This window comes from Macaca nemestrina, chromosome 3 (genome assembly GCF_043159975.1).
Source record: "Macaca nemestrina isolate mMacNem1 chromosome 3, mMacNem.hap1, whole genome shotgun sequence".
Taxonomy (NCBI): Eukaryota; Metazoa; Chordata; class Mammalia; order Primates; family Cercopithecidae; genus Macaca; species Macaca nemestrina.
The window spans coordinates 101,788,417-101,810,294 of record NC_092127.1 but is presented as its reverse complement, the minus strand read 5'-3'; the positions used below and the strand labels follow the sequence as shown (position 1 = coordinate 101,810,294).

At 39.3% G+C, this 21,878-nt stretch overlaps 1 protein-coding gene across 1 annotated transcript in view; it reads right to left on the bottom strand.

The window, feature by feature from the left end:
* Window positions 1-21,878, bottom strand: part of LOC105479657 (hydroxysteroid 17-beta dehydrogenase 11) — a 70,282-nt gene that overhangs the window by 25,281 nt on the left and 23,123 nt on the right. The window contains exon 5 of the mRNA XM_011737749.3: window positions 7,832-7,969. Within this exon, the coding sequence (XP_011736051.1) occupies window positions 7,832-7,969 (138 nt within the window). The remainder of the gene's footprint in view (window positions 1-7,831; window positions 7,970-21,878) is intronic.

Sequence of the window (21,878 nt, the reverse complement as noted above, 5' to 3'; positions counted from 1 at the left end):
ATTGAATGAGTACTACTATACAAGCCAGCACCAGCACTCCACTGGGAATATGATGGTTAAATGGAAATGTATATATACAAGCACTTTACACGGTTACACTACACAAATGTTACAGGAGGCATTTTCTTATATAACATCTTTTTATGGTACTAGTCAATAAAAACTAGTATCTTTCTGTGACACAGACATACAAACTCCTAAATTTTTAGAGAAAAAATAAATTGTGTTATGTACATTACAGATGGGAAATTAGATATTTTAAAACTATGTTCAACAGAAATAAATCTTGGGTGCCCCTAAAATGATCAGAACACTCAATTACACCTAATCTAATAAATTCAGGTTATGCGGGATTGTTTCTATCATTAGTTGGAAAGAGATAACTTATTTCAGGAAAAACACATTTAACTAAAAATTGCTTGTGTAGCTAACAAGAGATCCCCAAAATATTATACATGAAGCAAACCCGTCAGAATTAAAGAGAGGGGGACGTAAGACAGTTTCAACAATAATAGTTAGGGACTTTAATTTCCACTTTCAACAACATATTGAAGAACTAGACAGAAGACCCCAAGAAACAGAAGACTTGAATAACACTATAAATCAACTATACCTAACAGATACGTGTAAAACACACCATCCCAACAACAGCAGAATACACATTATTCTCGAGAACACATGGAAAATTTTCTCCCAGATAGACCATACATCAGACCACAAAGCAAATCTCAATACATTTTAAAAGATTAAAATTATACAAACTATGTTCTCTGACTACAACGGAGTAAAATCAGAAAATAACAGAAGGAAAACTGGAAAACTCGCAAATATATAGAAATTAAACAGTACCCCTAAATAAACAATGAGACAAATGAGAAACCACAAGAAATTAGAAAATACTTAGAGGTGAACACGACAAATCAAGATTTATGGGATGAGGTGAGCATAGTGGCTCAAGTCCATAATCCCAGCACTCTGGAGGCCGAGGCAGGAAGATTGCTTGAGCCCAGGAGTTTGAGACCAGCCTGGACAACTGAGTGAGACCCTGTCTCTACAAACAATTTTAAAAAATTAGCTGAGTGTGGTGGCACGCACTTGTAGTTCCAGCTACTCAGGAGGCTGAGGCAGGAGGATCGCTTGAGCCCAGGAAGGTAGAGGCCACAATGAGTTATGACTGCACCACTGGCCCTCCAGCCTGGGTGACACAGTGAGGCCCTATCTCAAAAAATAAAAATAAAAAAATAAAGACTTACGAGGTGCAGTGAAAGCAGTGCTCAGAGGGAAATTTATAGCTGCAAATGTCTGCATTAAAAAAATAAAAAGATCTCAAATCAAAAAAGTGAAATTGCACATTAAGAAACTATAGAAACTAAAAATAAAAACAAAACAAACACAAAGCAAGCAGAAAAAAAGATTGAAGCACAAATGAATGAAATAGAGAACAGAAAAACTACAGAATCAATGAAACTGAAAATAGGTTCTTTAAAAAGATAAACAAAATTAGCAAACCTTTAGCTACACTGACCAAGGCAAAAATAGAGAAGACTCAAACTACTAAAACCAGGAATGAAGGCAGGGACATTCCTGTTGACCTTACAGAAATAAGTAAGATTATAAGGGAATATGAGGACAATTGCAGGCCAACAAATTAGAAACATACATGAAATATACAAACTCTCAGGAATACACAAACTACCAAAACTGACTCAAGGAGAAACAGAAAATCTGAGATCTTTAATAAGAGACTGAATCAGAAATCAAAACACTTCCAGGAAAGAGAAGCCCAGGACTAGATGGCTTCATAATGAATTCTACCCAATGTTTAAAAAAGAATTAACACCAATCCTTCTCAAATTCTTCCAAAAAAACAGAAGAGGAGGAAATTCTTAACTCATTCTCTGAGTCCAGAATTAACCCGATACAACAAATAGAGTAAGAGATCACATGAAAACTACTGACCAGTATCTCTTAGGAATATAGATGCAAAAATCCTCAACAAGGCCGGGAGCGGTGGCTCAAGCCTGTAATCCCAGCACTTTGGGAGGCCGAGACAGGCGGATCACGAGGTCGGGAGATCGAGACCATCCTGGCTAACACGGTGAAACCCCGTCTCTACTAAAAAAATACAAAAAAAAAACTAGCCGGGCGAGGTGGCGGGCGCCTGTAGTCCCAGCTACTCGGGAGGCTGAGGCAGGAGAATGGCGGGAACCCGGGAGGCGGAGCTTGCAGTGAGCTGAGATCCGGCCACTTCACTCCAGCCTGGGAGACAGAGCGAGACTCCGTCTCAAAAAAAAAAAAAAAAAAAAAAAAAAAAATCCTCAACAAAAGATTAGCAAATTAAATCTAGCATTATATTAAAAGAACTAAACGCCATTATCCAGGAATACAAAGTGGCTCACCATACACAAAACAATGAAATATACCATTTAATAAAATGAAGGGAAAAAACCTAAACGATCATCTCAGTAGGCATCAAACACATTTGACATGATACAACATTCCTTTGTGGTAAAAACACTCAACAAACTAGGAACAGAAGGGCATTTCTTCAACCTGTTTTATAAGCATTTGTGTAATGCAGTCTAATTTATATAATCAAAATGGAGTAGCAAAGATAGTAGGACTTATTAAATATAAAAGGATGGACTGGGTGCGGTGGCTCACGACTGTAATCCCAACATTTTGGGAGGCTGAGGCAGGTGGATCGCTTGAGGCCAGGAGTTTGAGACCAGCCTGGCCAACAGGGCAAAAGCCCCGTCTCTACTAAAAATACGAAAATCAGCTGGGCATGGTGGCATGCACCTGTAATCCCAGCTACTTGGGAGGCTGAGGCAGGAGAATCACTTGAATCTGGGAGGTGGAGGCTGCAGTTAGCTGGGATCATGCCACTGCACTCTAGCCTGGGCAACAGAGCGAGACCCTGTCTCAAACATAAATAAATAATTAAATGAATGAAAATATTATTGTTGGCCCATTTAATGATAAAAAGATCATATTAATATAACATGGAGGTACTGTTTTTTTCCTATCATACTGGCAAAGATTAAAAGTGTGCTAAGCTGGGTGTGGCAGCTCACGCCTATAGCCCAGTTACTTGGGACGCTGAGGCAAGATCAGCCTGGGGAACAAAGCAAGACCTTGTCTCTAAAAGAAAATTAAAAAAAAAAAAAAAAAAAATATATATATATATATTTAAAAATTGTTTTAAAACTATTTATTGAAATTCAAGTTTATTTAATAAAAATAACTGAGCTTAAAAAAAATAATCGGAACACCTGATTTACATTTAATTTCAATAAACCCAGATTATGCTGTATTACACCTTTCTAGTAAACAGTTTCTTTGCAGTGTGTTAGCTGTGTAAATATAAGAACCAATAAACTACATCTTAGATATGCTCTCAAACAGAATTTAAGTTCCAACATTAATATGAAACAAAATATTTATAATTCAGCCATTTAGAGATTGGTTCAATTTTCTTTATTCAGAAAGGCCTATGTAGCTTAATCTGAATCTCAGTAACTGGGCAAGTTACTTAATTTCTCTAAACCTCAGACATCTCTCATCTAGTGAAGAAGGACTAATAACATCTCCCCCAAAGTATTGTTGTGAGGTTTAAGAAAATGACATTTTATTTGGTGTCTGACATGTAAACAGGTATTTAATGAGGAATACGTTCTCTCTTCTAATTAGAAGTACTAAGTTTCTATTTTAAAACTAACTTCATCTTTGGAGTCTACTTTAGTACCAGCTTAGCCTCAAAGAGGTTCATATGTCAAGACCAATATTCTAGGCCCTTCCTTGGTCAGGTTTATATTCAGCCTAGAATAATCTTAGCCTCTGTTCACACTTTTCCCCCAGAGTGGGCTTCCTAATTCTTTTTTAATGGCACTAGTAAGTTTTGTCAGGAGAGGGCACTGGAGCCCACATTAAGGTCAGCTCTGTGTGGTCTTGTCAAGGGCGTAAGGTTAAAAAATTCAATTATAACTTTTGAAAATAGGATGTCTGTTTTGTTTTTTTTTTTTTTTGAGACGGAGTCTCGCTCTGTAGCCCAGGCTGGAGTGCAGTGGCCGGATCTCAGCTCACTGCAAGCTCCGCCTCCTGGGTTCACGCCATTCTCCGGCCTCAGCCTCCCGAGTAGCTGGGACTACAGGCGCTGCCACCTCGCCCGGCTATTTTTTGTATTTCTTAGTAGAGACGGGGTTTCACCGTGTTAGCCAGGATGGTCTCGATCTCCTGACCTCGTGATCCGCCCATCTCGGCCTCCCAAAGTGCTGGGATTACAGGCTTGAGCCACCGCGCCCGGCCAGGATGTCTGTTTTTAACTACTGAAAGATAGTATGACTTAAAAACTTGACTCAAATATGTTATTTTAGTATCCACATACTGAAAAAGAAATTGAGGAAACTGGCAAGTTTTATCTTCAACATCTGCTTTCAGTTTTACTGAAGCTTATCCTCACCACTCTCATTCCTCAGATCCATTTCCCAACCTGAAAAACTTATCTGTCCCTTCTCTTCTCTCTTCAGACTCCAGTTAGGGTTTTCTGGTTTAATATTGATAAATTTAAACACTGACCTCTAAAATAAATACTCTTACTTTTGCTTTCTAACAAAATTGTGTATTAAAAATAGATTTTAAAGACTATTTGATAGATTCTTGGGGGCTTGAGATCTTTGGACAGCTCCCAAATTTCTGTCTAACGTTGGCTTTCTGTTCTGCTTTCCTGTGGGATGACTTAAATTAAATGTATTTAAAATAGAACCTGGGGGCCGTGGATCACCTGTCAGGAGTTCGAGACCAGCCTGACCAATATGGTGAAACCCCGTCTCTACTAAATAAAAAATAAAATAAAATAATATAAAATAATAAAATAAAAATAAAAAAAAATAAAATAAAATAGAACCTGTTAGGCTGGGCATGGTGACTCACGCCTGTAATCCCAGCACTTTGAGAGGCTGAAGTTGGGAGGATGACTTGAGTCCAGGAGTTTCAATTGAGTTCAAGGAGCCCTTGAGCCCAGCCTGTGCAACACAGGGAGACCCTGTCTCTACAAGAAATTTAAAAATTAGCCAGGTGTGGGGACACATGCCTGTGTGGTCCCAGGTACTGGGGAGGCTGAGGTGAGAGAATTGCCTGAGCCCAGGAGGTCAAGGCTGCAGAGAGTTGTGATTGTGCCACTGCATCCAGCCTGGGTGACAGAGTGAATCCCTGTCTCAAAAAAAAAAAAAAAAAAAAATTTAAAAAAAAAGGAAAAAAATTAGAACCCATTAACCCTTCAAGTGACCACACTGAATATTTTTCATTAATTTTAAATACATTTTCAACAAAGGCAGCTGAATTGGGGGAAAGATGGGGAAGTTTGAGGGGGCAGAATAAAACTTAAAAATTGAATCTTGGCTGGATGCAGGGACTCATGCTTATAATCCTGGCACTTTGGGAGGTGAGGTGGAGGTGGGAGAATTGCTCAAGGTCAATTCGAGACCAGCCTGGGCAAATAGCAAAACCCTGGCTCTCAAAAAAAAAAAAAAAAAATTAGCTGGGCATGGTGGCACACACTGTAGTCCTACTCAGGAGGCTGAGGTGGAAGGCTGCTCGAGCCCAGTTCAGGGTTACAGTGAGCCACGATCACACCACTGCACTTCAGCCTAAGTGAGACCCTGTCTCAAAAACAAAACACAACTAAGCAAAATTGAATCTCGTCATTACAATAAAATTGGGAATCCAAAAGTCTATCCAAGTAAGCATATGAACTTATAATATGAATTTAATATCAGTGAGGAAATGATGTAATATTTACTAAATAGTACAGAAAACTCATTAACTATTTGGAAAAAACAAACTATACTGTGACCTTACTTCTTAAATCAAAATAAATTTGGGTGGGGCAATGATTTAAGTATGAAAAATGCAACCATAAAATATATGCTAGAAAAAATATGGGTAAATATTTTCATAAGCTCGGAATGAGAAAGACCTTTCTAAACACCTCACAGAACCTAAAGGCCACGAGAAGAAAGTCCCTAAGAAAATTTTAATGTAAAACTAAATGAAAATAGGTTTAAAAGCAAACAAACAAACAAACAAAAAAACTGGGGAAAAAAACGTATGTGATATATAAAGGGGCTTCTCAAATGTATGAAGAATTCTTTCTTATGTATCAATTAAAAATCTCTAGAGCTCAGCTGGGCGTGGTGGCTCACGCCTGTAATCCCAGCACTTTGGGTGGCCAAGGCGGGAGGATCACTTGTGGCCTGGAGTTTGAGAATAGCCTGGCCAACATGGCGAAACCCCGTCTCTATTAAAAATACAGAAATTAGCCGGGCGTGGTGGTGCGTGCCTGTAATCCCAGATACTCGGGAAGCTGAGGCATGAGACTCGCTTGAACCTGGGAGGTTGAGGTGGCAGCGAGCCGAGATTGCGCCATGATACTCCAACCTGGGCGACAGAGTGAAACCCTATCTCAAAAAACCCAAAAAACAAACAAAAACAAAAACAACTCTAGAGCTCAATAGCAAAAAGTGAGCTGATGCCATGGAAACAGGCAATTCATAAAAGAAGTCAAATGTCCAAAAATCATATGCAAACATGAATGTAGCGAGTCATCAGGGTAAAAAGAAAGATGATTCGTCGTGTATTGGATTGGCAGGGATTAAAAGAGTCACAGAAAGCAGACTGGTGAAGAAGTAGAGAGTAAGGTGCTCTCCCTGCACCGTGGGTAGGAGTGCAAATCAGTGCAGCATTTCTGGAGGGGAGTTTGGCAATATGTAGGAATATTTACAAGTTATACACCCTTTGGCCCAGTAATCCCCCTTTATGAATCTACCTGAAGGAGATAATTATCCAAAAGTGAAAATATGTGTGCCCAAGCATGCTTATTGCTGATTTGCTGTAAAAATCCAAGAACACTAAAAACAACCCTAAAATCATCACTAGGAGATGCTATTGCTCCCAATAATCGATACAATTTATTATAATGCTCTGTACTTTATTAGATGTCTATAACATAATGCTGAGGGAAGTATGCAGTGTACTTGCTGCTTCCAGGACCCTATGTGTAACATACGCCAGTTATATAAAATTCAGAGAAGTCTAGAAGGATGTTCATCAAAATTTTAAGAGTGGTTTCCACCCGATAGAGGGTTTTAAGGAGATTAAAAAAGAACCTTTTTGATTTGTATTTTTCAGTAACATTGGCATTTAAACAAATAAGTATGCATTATGTTTACAAAGACATTAAAGCTATTTCTAAAAAGAGAAAATATTAAAAATTATCTTCAGATTAATCCTTTATAATTTTATTTTTTAACCAAGGAAAGAATATGATCTGGTACTCCTTTTGGAGGCTAATCTCTAGATGACCAAAGGGAAGCGTTTTTCACATGTGGTCCTGGGTTATCTCTATCAGAATCACCTATGATAATCACCTTTTTTAAACGTCGAGTTCCAGGCCCCCTTTCCTGCCACTACCCTACCCCAACCAAACCCAGTAAGTCAACATATCTGAGGGTGAGGCCCCTACATAGTTCCCAAGCACACCTGGTGACATGTTTGTATATTTATGCCTGTGAATCATTACTCAGGAGAAGAAAAAAGGAAGAGTTCGCAAGTTTACCTATGTCATTCATATTTACTTTTTTAGTCACTCTCCCTTGCTTTCTCTCTTTTTGGCTTTACACCTGTTTTCCCACAATCTACGGAAGCTGAAATCAAAATGAACTAAGAGCATTAAATATCAGGTGTTTTAGGGATTAAAACATCTAGGAAAACCCACAGAATGGCTGGTATTCATGGCAACCACCAATCCTTTTGTCTCAATTTCTCAACTTACCTTGTACTTGGATTTTTGATGAAGCCAGTGTTTACAAAATTAGGACAGAGACATGTGGTTTTGACTCCAGTTATTTGCAAGGCAGCCAGCTCATCTGTCAAAGCTTTATGAAATCCAACAGCAGAAAACTTGCTTGAACTGAAAATAAAGAGAGCGTTTACAAAATAATTCCAGAATTCTGAAATGTCTGCCTTTTTTCCTCAGTTCAGCATGGTCCTCCGCAGAGCAATGTGGGCATTCCCTGAATCTCAGGCCCCAGTCCAGACAGACTGCATCAGAGCCTACATCTCACAAGATTCTCAGGTAAATCTGTAGGCACATTAAGGTCTAAGAAGCACTGACACAGAAGATTTACTGCATCTTAGCATCACTTATGGAATAAGAACATTTCCTTAAAAGGCCTTTTAAAGAAAATTAGCAGAATATTTGTTTTCTTTGTTGTTCCACAAAATTCAGGGTCACTATAAGCTCTTCCTCATTTACTTTAAGATGTTCACAGAATCTGCTGAAAACTTTTCCTGGATAAATCCTATTCTTCTTTTAAGTCACAGCTTCACTTCCTCAAAGAGGCCTTTGCTAACCCCCAGTCTAAATTATTTTCTCATTATATAGTAATTCTCAGTTTTCTATGATAGTATCTATCTCAGATTTGTAACTGAACACTCAATTGAGATTAATTTTTTTTTTTTTTTTTTGAGACAGAGTCTCACTCTGTCGCCCAGGCTGGAGTGCAGTAGCATGATCTTGGCTCACTGCAAGCTCCGCCTCCCGGGTTTACGCCATTCTCCTGCCTCAGCCTCCCAAGTAGCAGGGACTACGGGCGCCCCCGCCAACATGCCCGGCTAATTTTTTTGTATTTTTAGTAGAGATGAGGTTTTACTATGTTAACCAGGATGGTCTCGATCTCCTGATATTGTGATCCGCCCGCCTCGGCCTCCCAAAGTGCTAGGATTACAGGCATGAGTCACCGTGCCTGGGCGAGATTAAGTTTTTTAAAACATCTGTCCCCCACACCTCTCCTATAAGCTCCATGACTGTTTTGGTCACCAGTGAATCTCCAGGGCCTAGCACAGTGCTTGGCTCTTAGGTGCTCAATGAATATTTGTCAAATGAATGAATCACAATGCAAAGCGTTTCTTACTGTAACAGCGCTTTCATTTGGAAATAGTAGTGAAATTACTTACTCTAAATAGACATTACTTTCTCAGGTTTTTTTTTTTTTTAAAAAAGGGCTTTATTGACATATAAATTCATATATCATACAAAGCATTCACTTAATGTACAATTAAATGGTTTTTGATATATTATTAACTTTTAAAAATTGTGGTATAATATATATCATGTAAAATTTGTCATTTTAACCATTTTTAAGTGTGCAATTCAGTGGCATTAATTATCAGATAATCTTTTATTCTGTTAAATCTGTATGAATTAGCAATTACACAAAGTAGCTATGAATTCTGGCCAGTTAATCTATGCTTTGGGAGACAGAAAGCTGTGAAAATGTCTCTCTTACCTTTTTATAAAAAGCTTAGGCACATATTGAAGGTGATATGGTTTGGCTGTGTCCCCACCCAAATCTCATCAACAATTGCAGTCCGAATTGTATTAGCCACATGTTGAGGGAGGGCATTCGTGGGAGGTGATTGGATCATGGGGGCAGTTTTCCCCATGCTGTTCTCATGATAGTGAAGGAGTTCTCACAAGATCTGATGGTTTTATAAGTGTTTGGCAGATCATCTCTTGCTCTTAATCTCAATCTCTCAATCTCTCTCTCTCTCTCTCTGTCTCCTGCTGCCATGTAAGACATGCCTGCTTCCCCTTCCTCCATAATTGTAAGTTTCCTGAGGCCTCCCCAGCCATGTATGAACCTCTTTCCTTTATAAATTGCCCAGTCTTCGGCAGTTATTTATAGCAGGGTGAGAGTGGTCTAATACAGAAGGCTTAAAAGAAAGATTGCTAAATTAAATTATGTGAGATTAAAAGGTTCTGTATACTGAAAAACAATATAAATAAAAGTCATATCTAAAATAGATTACTATGTGCTAGACATTGCCTTTAGTTATTCTGATGCATTTTGGAGTTTTTTGGGGAGTCTTTCTCTGTCACCTAGGCTGGAGTGCAGTGATGCAATCATAGCTCACTTCAACCTAGGAACTTCTCTGCTCAAGCAATGTATCACCTCAGCCTCCCAAGTAGCTGGGACTACAGGCATGTGCCACAACACTTGAATAATTATTTTACTTTATTGTAGAGATGCGGGTCTCGCTATGTTGCATAGGTTGGTCTCAAACTCCTGGGTTCAAGTCATACTCTTGCCTCAGTCTCTCGAGGCGCTGGGATTATAAGTGTGAGTCACAGTACCTGGCCTATTCTAAATAATTATTTCATTGAATCTTCATAACACTCCTATAAAATATATTATGACCCTCATTTACCAAAGATGAAACTGAGGTAAACAGGGGTTATCAAACTTGCCTAAAGATACACTACAAAGTGGTAGAATCAGGTTTTACGGGTGGGTAATAAACCAGATTTATATATGATATGCTCTAAACTTTATGAACTCCAAGCAAATTAAAAGGCAAGTGACAAACTGGTAAAGCATTTGCAACATGTAAGACAAAGATAAGGTTAATATGTGGCAACTTTTATAACGGAATAAGACAGTACTCTAATAGATAAATGGCTAAAGGGCATTCATGGAAAAATCTTAATATAAAAATACCAGTAGATATAGGCATATAAAAATGATTTACATTAGGAATAATTCATATAAAAGCAAAGTAAAACAAGACAGAATTCTTGCCTAGCAGTAATTATAAGGATATGAAGAAATTTTTATCTGAGCTTTTTTTTCAATATACAGATTTTTCACCTCATAGAATTGAATCTAGCAATCTTTTCTTTTTAAGTCTTCATTCAATATATGTCAAACTTTTAAAAAAGTGATAAAAACTTTCTTTCCACAGCTTTCTATTTTTCAAAGCACAGGTTAACTGGTAGCCTTTTCTGGAAGGCAATTTGGCAAAAGGTATCAAATTCATTAAAAGTATGCCATGCTCTTAGATCCAGTGTTTATCCCATGGAAATTATCAATCATGTCTCCAAAGATTTATGTTCAAGGATAGTCCATGGGGTACAGTTCATTAAAGCAAATAGTTGGGAATAATGTGAAACGTCTGTAGTGGGCAGCTGTTATTTTTTCCCATCAGCATTTGTATCCCCTTGCTCTGGTAATACCACTGTCACCAAATGCATACAGTGATTGGCTCCGGGTTAGTCTAGTCACTGACCTCTAGAACAAGAACCTTTGAAGCCATTGTTGAAGTGATGTTTGTTTCCTCCTCCTGCTGGACTTGGAATTTAAAGGATTTAACCCTGGAACTTTTGGTAGATATCTGGGCATCAGAGGAAGACAGCCTGTTGAGGCTTTAATTACAGAGCCAAAAAATTTCTCTTTGGGGCAGTTCCTTGCAACTTAAAGAGTCCTGACAAAGTATCAATGATAATGAATAAATTGCAGAACTAGTGGCATGTATGTGCAGTGGTATCCCATGCAGAAATAGAAAATGATATTGCACACAATATATATTTATTAACATATAAATATTATTTTAAATTAAAAGCCAAAATTACATATAGATTTTTTCAATGCATAACTATATGTTTGCATTTAAAATATCCTTAAAAATTATAACATGCATATCATGATTATTTTGTCAGAGGCGTGTAAACCAGAGCAACTCCATCTTAAATAGGAGCTGGGTAAAATAAGGCTGAAACCTACTGGGCTGCGTTCCCAGATGGTTAAGGCATTCTAAGGCACAAGATGAGATAGGAGGTCAGTACAAAATACAGGTCATAAAGACTTTGAGACCTTGCTAATAAAACAGGTTGCAATAAAGGAGCCACAAAAACCAAACCCACCAAAACCCACCAAAATCAAAATGGCCACAAAAGTGACCTCTGGTCGTCCTCACTGCTACGTTCCCGCCAGCGCCATAACAGTTCACAAATGCCCTGGCAACATCAGGAAGTTACCCCATATGGTGTAAAAAGAGGAGGCATGAATAATCCACACCTTGTTTAGCATATTATCAAAAAATAACCATAAAAATGGGCAACCAGCAGCCCTCGGGGCTGCTCTGTCTAACTGAGTAGCCATTCTTTTATTCCTTTACTTTCTTAACAAACTTGCTTTCGGCCCAGCGCGGTGGCTCACGCCTGTAATCCCAGCACTTTGGGAGGCTGAGGCGGGCGGATCACAAGGTCAGGAGATCGAGACCATCCTGGCTAACACAGTGAAACCTCTTCTCTACTAAAAACACAAAAAATTAGCCAGACGTGGCGATGGGCACCTGTAGCCCCAGCTACTTGGGAGGCTGAGGCAGGAGAATGGCGTGAACCTGGGAGGCGGAGCTTGCAGTGAGCTGAGATTGGCCACTGCACTCCAGCCTGGGCGACAAAGCGAGGCTCCGTCTCATAAACAAACAAACAAACAAACAAACATTCTTTCACCTTGCACTGCGGACTCACCCTGAATTCCTTCGTGCACGAGATCCAAGAACCCTCTCTTGGGGTCTGGATTGGGATCCCTTTCTGGTAACATCTTTCTGGCAACCACGAAGGGGCTATATATAGTGCAGAAATCCTGACCCTACGGCTACTTTTGGGTAAGTGTTGGGGTCTTATAACATATTTCTGGCGGACCATAGACTGCATGATACTGAAGAGATCCCCCGCCCAAAGGAAAACAATCCGCGCACACCCGTGCGCTGACACCTGGGTAAAGAACGGGATTGGGTTAGAGGCCCAACTTGGAGGAGTTACAGTCTCTCCTAAGACACAGTGAGTTACAGGTCCTTCTTAATAAAAGGCAAGGACACTTGACTGAACTCGAGTTAGAGGCCTGACTTAGGAGGGTTAGAGTCCCTTCTAAGATTTAGGGGGATAGGCCGGGTGCAGTGGCTCACGCCTGTAATCCCAGCACCTTGGGAGGCCAAAGTTTTATGTCCGTGGGAGTTTGATCTTTTAACTGCATGGCAGTACCTTCTCTTGGTACTTCCAGGGAACAAGAATTTTAAAGTTCATGTCATAGCCAGCTCTGAATATCATATTAGTTAAAAGCCTTTGCAAGCTCCAAATTAACTAATCTAGATTCCTTCTGAGAAAACAAATTGATACTGTCCAGTCCTGTAGCTCAGTAGCTAAGGTTTTGCACTTTTACAGTGGTAGTCTAGGTTCAATTCCCCACCTAGGAAGTAAGTTGTTACCGATTTAATATATGCGTGACCCTGTCTATTCTCTTCTCCTCCATGGACTGTCTTCAATTTTCCTTTCTCTAAGCACCTAGGAGTTTACCTTTGGTAAAGTTCAGAAGCTGGAAATACTGGCCGCTTGGCATGGCTAAAGTCGGGTAATAAGAGCTCTGAAAGGATTTCTTCTTTAAAGAGCATTATGGTTAAAAGTCAGCTTACTTAAAAGTGGAACAAGCTATAGATATATTTAAAAGGGCTTTATGTTTTTCTCTTCTTGAAACTTGTTTTGCTGGAAAAAGGTTTTTTCTTCTCAGTCAACTGAATTATTTTTCTGTTTTTTTTTTTTTTGTCTTGTTACTCTTAATGCTCACATGAAAGGCCCGCAGATAACTTCTGGTAGCTTGGGACTCCTTGGGAAAAACAAAGGAGGTACCACAGACCCCATTTTGGGGGAAAAAAAAAACCCCTCCGTTTTCCTTATGAAACCCCAAGAATTAAAAGCAGATAGATTCCCCTCAAAATCAAAGGCTCTGCTCTGTTTTGCATGGTGTTATCTGACGGTTTTGAGTTTAGGGGTATCAGCAATCACTCTGCATTATGAGAGAGTTTTGGTGTGTAATAACTAGGTAGGAAATATACTTTAAAGGGTGGTTAACAGTAGTATGGAGGGTATACTTGACTCTGCACACTTGGATCAGAGAAGCATGCTCTTGGCCACTTGGAAGATAAGGCAACATCCTCCCCCCTCACTGGGAGATGAGATCTCATGAGGATGGGCTGATTACAGAATGGGCTGATTGGCTTTGGGTTGCCTTGTAATGAAATGCACAGTCGGTAAAAGCACTGCACTGTCTTCTTCCGTAGTATATCCCTCCTTTTGGGGATCCAGGATCCAGTATAAAATGGCACCTTTAATTGTGGAGATCTGTCTTTGCCTTCAGCTGCTTATTTGCTACTTATTTAGCCCTAGAAACGCATGGTCTCCCGGCCCTGTTCCTCCAAGGGCACCACCCTGAAGCCAGTCATCCAATTAAGAAACTGGCAAATGGTGGGGCGAGGTGGCTCATGCCTGTAATCCCAGCACTTTGGGAGGCCGAGGTGGGCGGATCACTTGAGGTCAGGAGTTCAAGAACAGCCTGGCCAACATGGGGAAACCCCATCTCTACTAAAAATACAAAAATTAGCTGAGTGGGGTGGTGGGCGCCTGTAATCCCAGCTACTCAGGAGGCTGAGACAGGAGAATCACTTGAACCTGGGAGGCAGAGATTGCAGTGAGCCAAGATCATGCCACAGCACTCCAGCCTGGGTGACAAGAGCAAAGCTCTGTCTCCAAAAAAAAAAAAAAAAAAAACTGGCAAACGAAAAACCACATAAGTGCTGAATCTTCTATTTATAGTGTATGTTTATATATTAAAAAGCTCTAATTAATTGACTTAGAAAAATACGTGCATAAATCAAATATTTTGTCAGAAAAATAGAAACTTTAATGCCTTTTTGTTCATGTGACTTTAGTAATCTTTTGAAAATAAAGACAGTTTTAACATTTAACATTTATTGGAAAAACAAAATGTCTTTAAAATGTAGACATTTGGTCTAAATTAAGGTCAGATATAAGATGTGCTAAATGCTTTAAGGTCAAACTGTTTCTTTAACTTTTGAAAATTGTTCTATTTACCTACCTTAAAGCCATCAGATTCTAGATAAGGCGTCCAGGATATGTGGAATTAGCCATACCCCCTGGCTATGCTGGAGAGTCAGCCCTTATCTGCACTTCTGCCTGGTGTGTCCTGCCTGGTGTAATTAAGACGACTGAAGAAACAGTTTTACATGCAAAGTGTATAAAAAAGGTGAAATGTGTTTTTGGTAAAGAAAAAAAAAATTATAAGAAGGCATGGGAATGTGGATTATTTTCTGCCTAAAGTGTTAAAGGATTGTGTTAAGTGAAAAAAAAATTTTTTTTTAAAGAAGCTGTGGAAGGTTTTTTTTTTTTAGATGGAGTTTTGCTCTTGTTGCCCAGGCAGGAGTGCAATGGCTTCATCTTGACTCACCACAACCTCCGCTTCCCGGGTTCAAGCAATTCTTCTGTCTCAGCTTCCCAAGTAGCTGGTATTACAGGCATGTGCTACCATGCCTGGCTAATTTTGTATTTTTAGTAGAGACAGGGTTTCTCCATGTTGATCAGGCTGGTCTCAAACTCCTGACCTCAGGTGATCCACCCACCTTGGCCTCCCAAAGTACCGGGATATATAGGTGTGAGACACTGCGCCTGGCCTTCGTGGAAAGTTTGTAAAAATTAATTGTAAGAGATTCTGTGTATGAACATATTGGCTAAAGTTAAAGGGGTATCATTCAGTTTTTCCATAAACTAAACATTGGAAGGAAAGCATAACAGGTTTTTCTTAAAGGACTTATCTGCTCTTTCACAAAAAAATGTAAAGAGTTATAAAGGTTTATAAAAATCTTACCTTATGATTAAACATTAAAATTGGGTTAATATGTCTCTAAGGTTTTATTAAAAATTGGGTTTAACATTAATAATACATTAATGCAAAGGTGAAATTTTGCTTATTTGGTATAAAAATCATCCAAGAAGCATTACCAAATGTGAAACACTGTTTTGCTTTCTTTGGACTATATTTGCATAAATGTGTTATTGGTATATGTTCCAAAGTTATAAGAAACTCCTTTAATTCTAATATGACTTAGTGTATGTTACTAATAATTATAATTGTTATGGAAAATTTTGTGTGCCACAAAAGTAACCAAATTTCCTTATCAATTGTGGCTTTAATAGCGGCTGTCCTAAAGCTTTTTATCATCCACAGACAATTGTTGTCTTGTTTTAATCCTCTTTAAAAGGTGGTTTATAATCAACTATAGAACTCTAGCAGGTATTCTTAAATGCAGGTTTCTAATAACTTTAGAAATTGTAACATTAAAATAAAGAAAACAACTTTCAAAACTCTCATAAAAAGCTGGAATATTAATGAATAACAAGTAGAACAGGAGTTAACTGAATTAACTGAACCAATATAAAACTGAAGTAATTTTTTTAACTTTGCTTAAAATATTGCTGATCCTTTGTTTTATTTTTCAAAGTCAAGGAAACTTCTTTTAAGCTATTTACAGCTTGTAGCAATTAAGTAAAATATACTCCTATGAAGAGAATTTGAAACATATTTGTTTCTCTCTACCTGATTTCTCCAGAATTTGGAAACTAATTGTAAGTATTCTTAACTTATGGTATAGTTATTTGCATAAGTGCAATAAAAATCTGTTTTCTTTTGTAACAGGACACTATTGGAGAAATTGGTTATTTCACCAAGGCTTTGACTGAAATGGTGTGCTTTCCTTCAAGGAATCAAACTTGACTTGTAAAGCCAATAAAAGCCCTATGGGAAACTGGCCTCATACCTTGCCTACACAGTCCCTGTACAGGGTTTCTGACCTATAGTAAGTAAAGAATGTCACTTTCTCACAGGTCCAGGAGGCCCAAGTTATCTTGGGACCCCAAAAGAAAAGTGTTTTACCCAACTCATAGGTATTGAAGGGTACAAACCCATGGCAGGGCTCAGCTTTAAAAAGTCTTACCTGAGATTCCTTACAAAACAGAGTTCTATCAAAGCCAATTAAAAAGCCTACGTGAAAAATAATTATTCTTGCTGCACTTTATACAAATAATCAGACCAAGTATAATAAAGCAAATCAGTCTTATCATAATTTGTCTTAAATAAAAATGGGAAACTGGAGAGAGAATATTATATTTTAAGAACTATAGTACACTTGTTATTAAATTCTAGTCTCAGTTGTTTTTAAGTTTGTTTCTGCAATTTAGGCTAACCCTGTTTATTCCTGTAAACCAACCAGGAGTCTCTAACTGCTGCTCAGAAGAAACAAGAGGGATGGGTAATGTAAAATTCTAGGCACATTGCAATCAGCTAGCAACTCCATATCAGCTTCGTCTCAACAGTTGCCCAGTTCATGGAAAGCCCTCTAATTTAGTTTACTTGGAATAACTACTTATTTTGCTTTACTCTTATGAAATATATTGCTATTATATCCTTTGTATAGGAACACAGGACAGGCTTACTAAATGTTTTCTTAAACTAAATACTTATTAATCTCCCAGATATCACCTCTTGTCAAAACTCAAGTCATGAATGGCCCTTGCCATACTGATGCTTTCTGACTAAGCTCCTCTACCCTGAACACAAGAGGCCCTAATAATTAGGCAGGAATATCATGGCCCCATTCAGCCTGAGGAAGTTACAAAAGATGGATTTTCATCCCTCTGCAACCCTTAGGATTAAGGGTTCTCTTATAAAAGGGAAGGGGGAAATGTCAGAGGCATGTGAACCAGAACAACTCCATCTTGAATAGGAGCTGGGTAAAATGAGGCTGAAACCTACTGGACTGCATTCCCAGACAGTTAATGCATTCTAAGTCACACGATGAGATAGGAGGTCAGTACAAAATACAGTTATAAAGACCTTGCTGATAAAACAGGTTACAGTAAAGGAACCGGCCAAAACCCACTAAAACCAAAATGGCCACGAGAGTGACCTCTGGTCGTCCTCACTGCTACACTCCCACCAGGGCATGACAGTTTACAAATGCCATGGCAACATCAGGAGGTTACCCTATATGGTCTAAAAAGGGGAGGCATGAATAATGAACCCCTTGTTTAGCATATCAACAAGAAATAACCATAAAAATGGGCAACCAGCGGCCCTCAGGGCTGCTCTGTCTATGGAGTAGCCATTCTTTTATTTCTTTACTTTCTTAATAAACTTGCTTTCACTTTGCACTGTGGACTCACCCTGAATTCTTTCTTGCGTGAGATCCAAGAACCCTCTCTTGGGGTCTGGATCGGAACTCCTTTCCGGTAACATTTCTGCATGGTGAGACTATCCATAAATTTAGTTTTTTCTTTTACTAAACTGTATTTTCTGATTTTACTCAAGTGACCAAAAATGCAAGAATATATTGAAACTCAGAGTTAATGCTCTCGAGTGTGTAAAAGGAATAACATATTGTTAAACTTTAGGGTGAACCTATATATAGAAAGACGTATATGTATATATGAAAGCTAAAAGTGAGTAGATTTTTGCCCCCTGTACTTTGTAATATTACATCAAATTCCTTCATATTAGAAATAGTCTAAATTATTCAGATGTCTTGGAGGGCTGAAAAAAATAGTCTGAGTTAGTGTTTCTTATTCCAAATTCTTCTTTTTTCTTTTTCTTTTTGTGTTGAGGTCTTACTTTGTTGCCCAGGCTGGAGTGCAGTGGAGAAATCATGGCTCACCGCTGCCTTCAATTCCTGGGCTCAAGCTATCCTCCCACCTCAGCCTCCTGCGTAGCTGGGACTACAAGCACGCACCACCACACTTAGCTAATTTAAAATATTTTTTGTAGAGATGAGATCTCGCTATGTTACCCAAGCTAGTCTTGAACTCTTGAGCTCAAGCGATCCTCCTGCTTTGGCCTCCCAAAGCCTGGGGGATTACAGGTGTGAGCCACCATGCCTGGGCCCAAATTATTCTTTTAAATAACATTTTATTACAAGCTAAGGTTCAGGACTCAGTTTTGCTGAGCATTTCCATACTGGTAACTTTTCATGTTTATAAACTGGCTATTTGGGTTGACAGAATATATTAGCCAGCTAACTGTTTTCTTTTAAAAATCAAAATACTTGTGAACAAATTACTTAGCAAGCAGCAAAAAAAATCTTAGAATAGAATCAAAAGATTCACCCTCCCCCACCATACATGCAGTTCTTTTATCTTGCATTCTTCATAATAATCATTAAAACTACTGAACTATAACTCTAAAAAGAAATTAAAATATTTTTTCCTAAGATAGGCGACTACAGCTAGAATAGATTATTTTCTGTGGCTGTAGTAACTCAGGACAGTGATATGTGAGGGCTGAATTACGGGGAAAATAATCAATAATCTTATTTTCCCTCTCATTTCATCCCAACAATTAGGCGTCAGAGCATATATGATGAATTCCATTGGGGTAAAGCAATCTGGAAGCTAAAATTAGAGGTGGGACCTCTCTGTTTTGTGTGAATATCAGGAAGTGGAATTGAAACGTAATACCAACAGGCAACCTCCTGTTATTGAACACTTGCAAGATTTCAGATTTTATGCTAAGTCCAATACAGTGTATGATTTAAACCTTACATCATTCTAATAAGTTAGATATTATTTATTTATTTATTTATTTTTGTGAGACAAAGTCTCGCTCTGTCGCCAGGCTGGAGTGCAGTGGTGCGATCTCAGCCTACTGTAACCTCTGCCTCCTGGGTTCTAGCGATTCCCCTGCCTCAGCCTCCCGAGTAGCTGGGACTACAGGCATGCACCACCATGCCTGGCTAATCTTTTTTGTATTTTTTAGTAGAGACGAGGTTTCACTATGTTGGCCAGGATGGTCTCAATCGCTTGACCGTGTGATCCGCTCGCCTCAGTCTCCCAAAGTGCTGGCATTACAGGCGTGAGCCACCGCACCTGGCCTAGATATTATTATTAACCTATTTTACAGATGAGGCAAATGAAGCACAGAGTAGAGTAACTTGTCTAAGGTCACACAGCTGGTGAGTGATTGAGTCAACATTCATAATGCCATTCAGAAATAATATTTTTACTGGAAACAACCCAAATGTTCATAAATAATAGAATGGACAAATAAATTGGTCACATGATACAACACTATGCAGCCATGAAAATGATCACACTATAGCTACTAACCACAACATGGCTAAATCTCACAAATATATTGTGATTCCATGGACATAAAGATCAAAAATAGGCAAAATTAATCTAAGGTGTTATAAGTTAACATGGTGGTTACCTTTGGGAAGGAAGGAGAGATTGGTGGTTGGGAAGGGTTTCAAGAGGGGGTTCTGGGGTCCTGTAATGTTCTAATTTTTTGACCTGCATGGTAGTTAAATGGATGTATCCACTTTGTAGTAACTCATTGAGCTGCAGACTTATGATTTCTTCACTCTTTTTTTTTTTTTTTTTTTTTTGAGACAGAGTCTCACTCTGTCGCCCAGGCTGGAGTGCAGTGGCGCGATCTCGGCTCACTGCCAGCTCTGCCTCTGGGGTTCACGCTATTCTCCTGCCTCAGCCTCCCAAGTAGCTGGGACTACAGGTGCCTGCCACCATGCCTGGCTAATTTTTTGTGTTTTTAGTAGAGATGGGGTTTCATCATGTTAGCCAGGATGGTCTGGATCTCCTGACCTCGTGATCCGCCCGCCTCGGCCTCCCAAAGTGCTGGGATTACAGGCGTGAGACACCGCGCCTGGCCAATTTCTTCATTCTTATAAATGTACGTCATGTGTCAATCAAAAATGTTTAAATGTTTTAAAAAGCAGTGTCTCAGTTTAATTGCCCAATTGTTAGTAACAGTATCTGATAAACATTGCTTTCTGCTGGCAGTAATCTTTAGCACATCTCTGTAAAAGTCCTATCATTGATTAGATGCTGAGCAAAAACCAGAGCTGACAGAGTTGAAGAAAACTGTGGTCAGTAAGGATCACAGATTGCAATAATTCAGGTCAGTGATAGCTGAGGATTCTGAAGAGGAATTCTCTAAGGGCTACCAAAGCACAGCTCTGTCACAAAGCTGGAAGTGTACAAACTGCTTTTGTGGTTGCCACCCTGCATGTTAGCCCAAATGGCACCCTTGTGTGGTTTCTTAAAAGCCACTTCTCGGCTGGGCAAGGTGGCTCACGCCTGTAATCCCAGCACTTTGGGAGGCCAAGGTGGGTGGATAACGAGGTCAGGAGATCCAGACCATCCTGGCTAACACAGTGAAACCCTGTCTCTACTAAAAATACAAAAAAAAAAAAAAAAGAAAAATTAGCCAGGCGTGGTGGTGGGCGCCTGTAGTCCCAGCTACTCGGGAGGCTGAGACAGGAGAATTGCTTGAACCTGGGAGGCGGAGGTTGCAGTGAGCCAAGATCGCGCCACTGCACTCAAGCCTGGCAACAGCGTGAAACTGTTTAAAAAAGAAAAAAGCCACTTCGCTCCTCAAGCAATTTTACTTCCATCCGTTGGAAAAATCCTTCAAGTCTGAAGGACCCCAACATGAATACGGCATGGTAGAATCGTGTAGTGCACAATCTGCACAACTGTGTGTGGCATCCCTGCTTTGACAGTACCTTATGAAAACCTTTATTTCTGCCGAAAACATCACCACTAATCACGAAGATAAATTTCTTTCTCACAAAAAGCACATTTTTCCCTTGGTTTGCAATGTGAAACGCACAGTTAAACAGAATGAAGGCTGAACCCAAAGAGTTATAGTGTTTATTATGCAAACAGAAGAAGAAGCATGACAGAGCTCACTGCCCTGCAGGGTTCTCTGATCCTCTTTGCCTATCTCAGTGCCTGGTAACTAAGATAAGCGGCTGGGGGTGAGCTGGGAGGGTGTTGTGTAGTAGTTGCAGGGGCTGGGATTGAGGGAGGGTGACAGCACCTGTAACTATCTTTCATCACGGAATTGAAATAAATGTCGTATTTTATTAGCCCTTGATAGCCGGTGGTAATCACCTAACTTAAACTGGCTCTAAAAGAGACAATAGACAATCTTGACACCATAGGTCTGTTCTGTGACTGCTTCACCAGTTATTTCATCTTTTTTTTTTTCTGAAAATTCAGTCCAAATCTATATTTATTATTTGTTTATTTATTTTTGAGACCGAGTCTCACTCTATCACCCAGGCAGGAGTGCAATGGCACGATCTCAGCTCACTGCAATCTCTGCCTCCCAGGT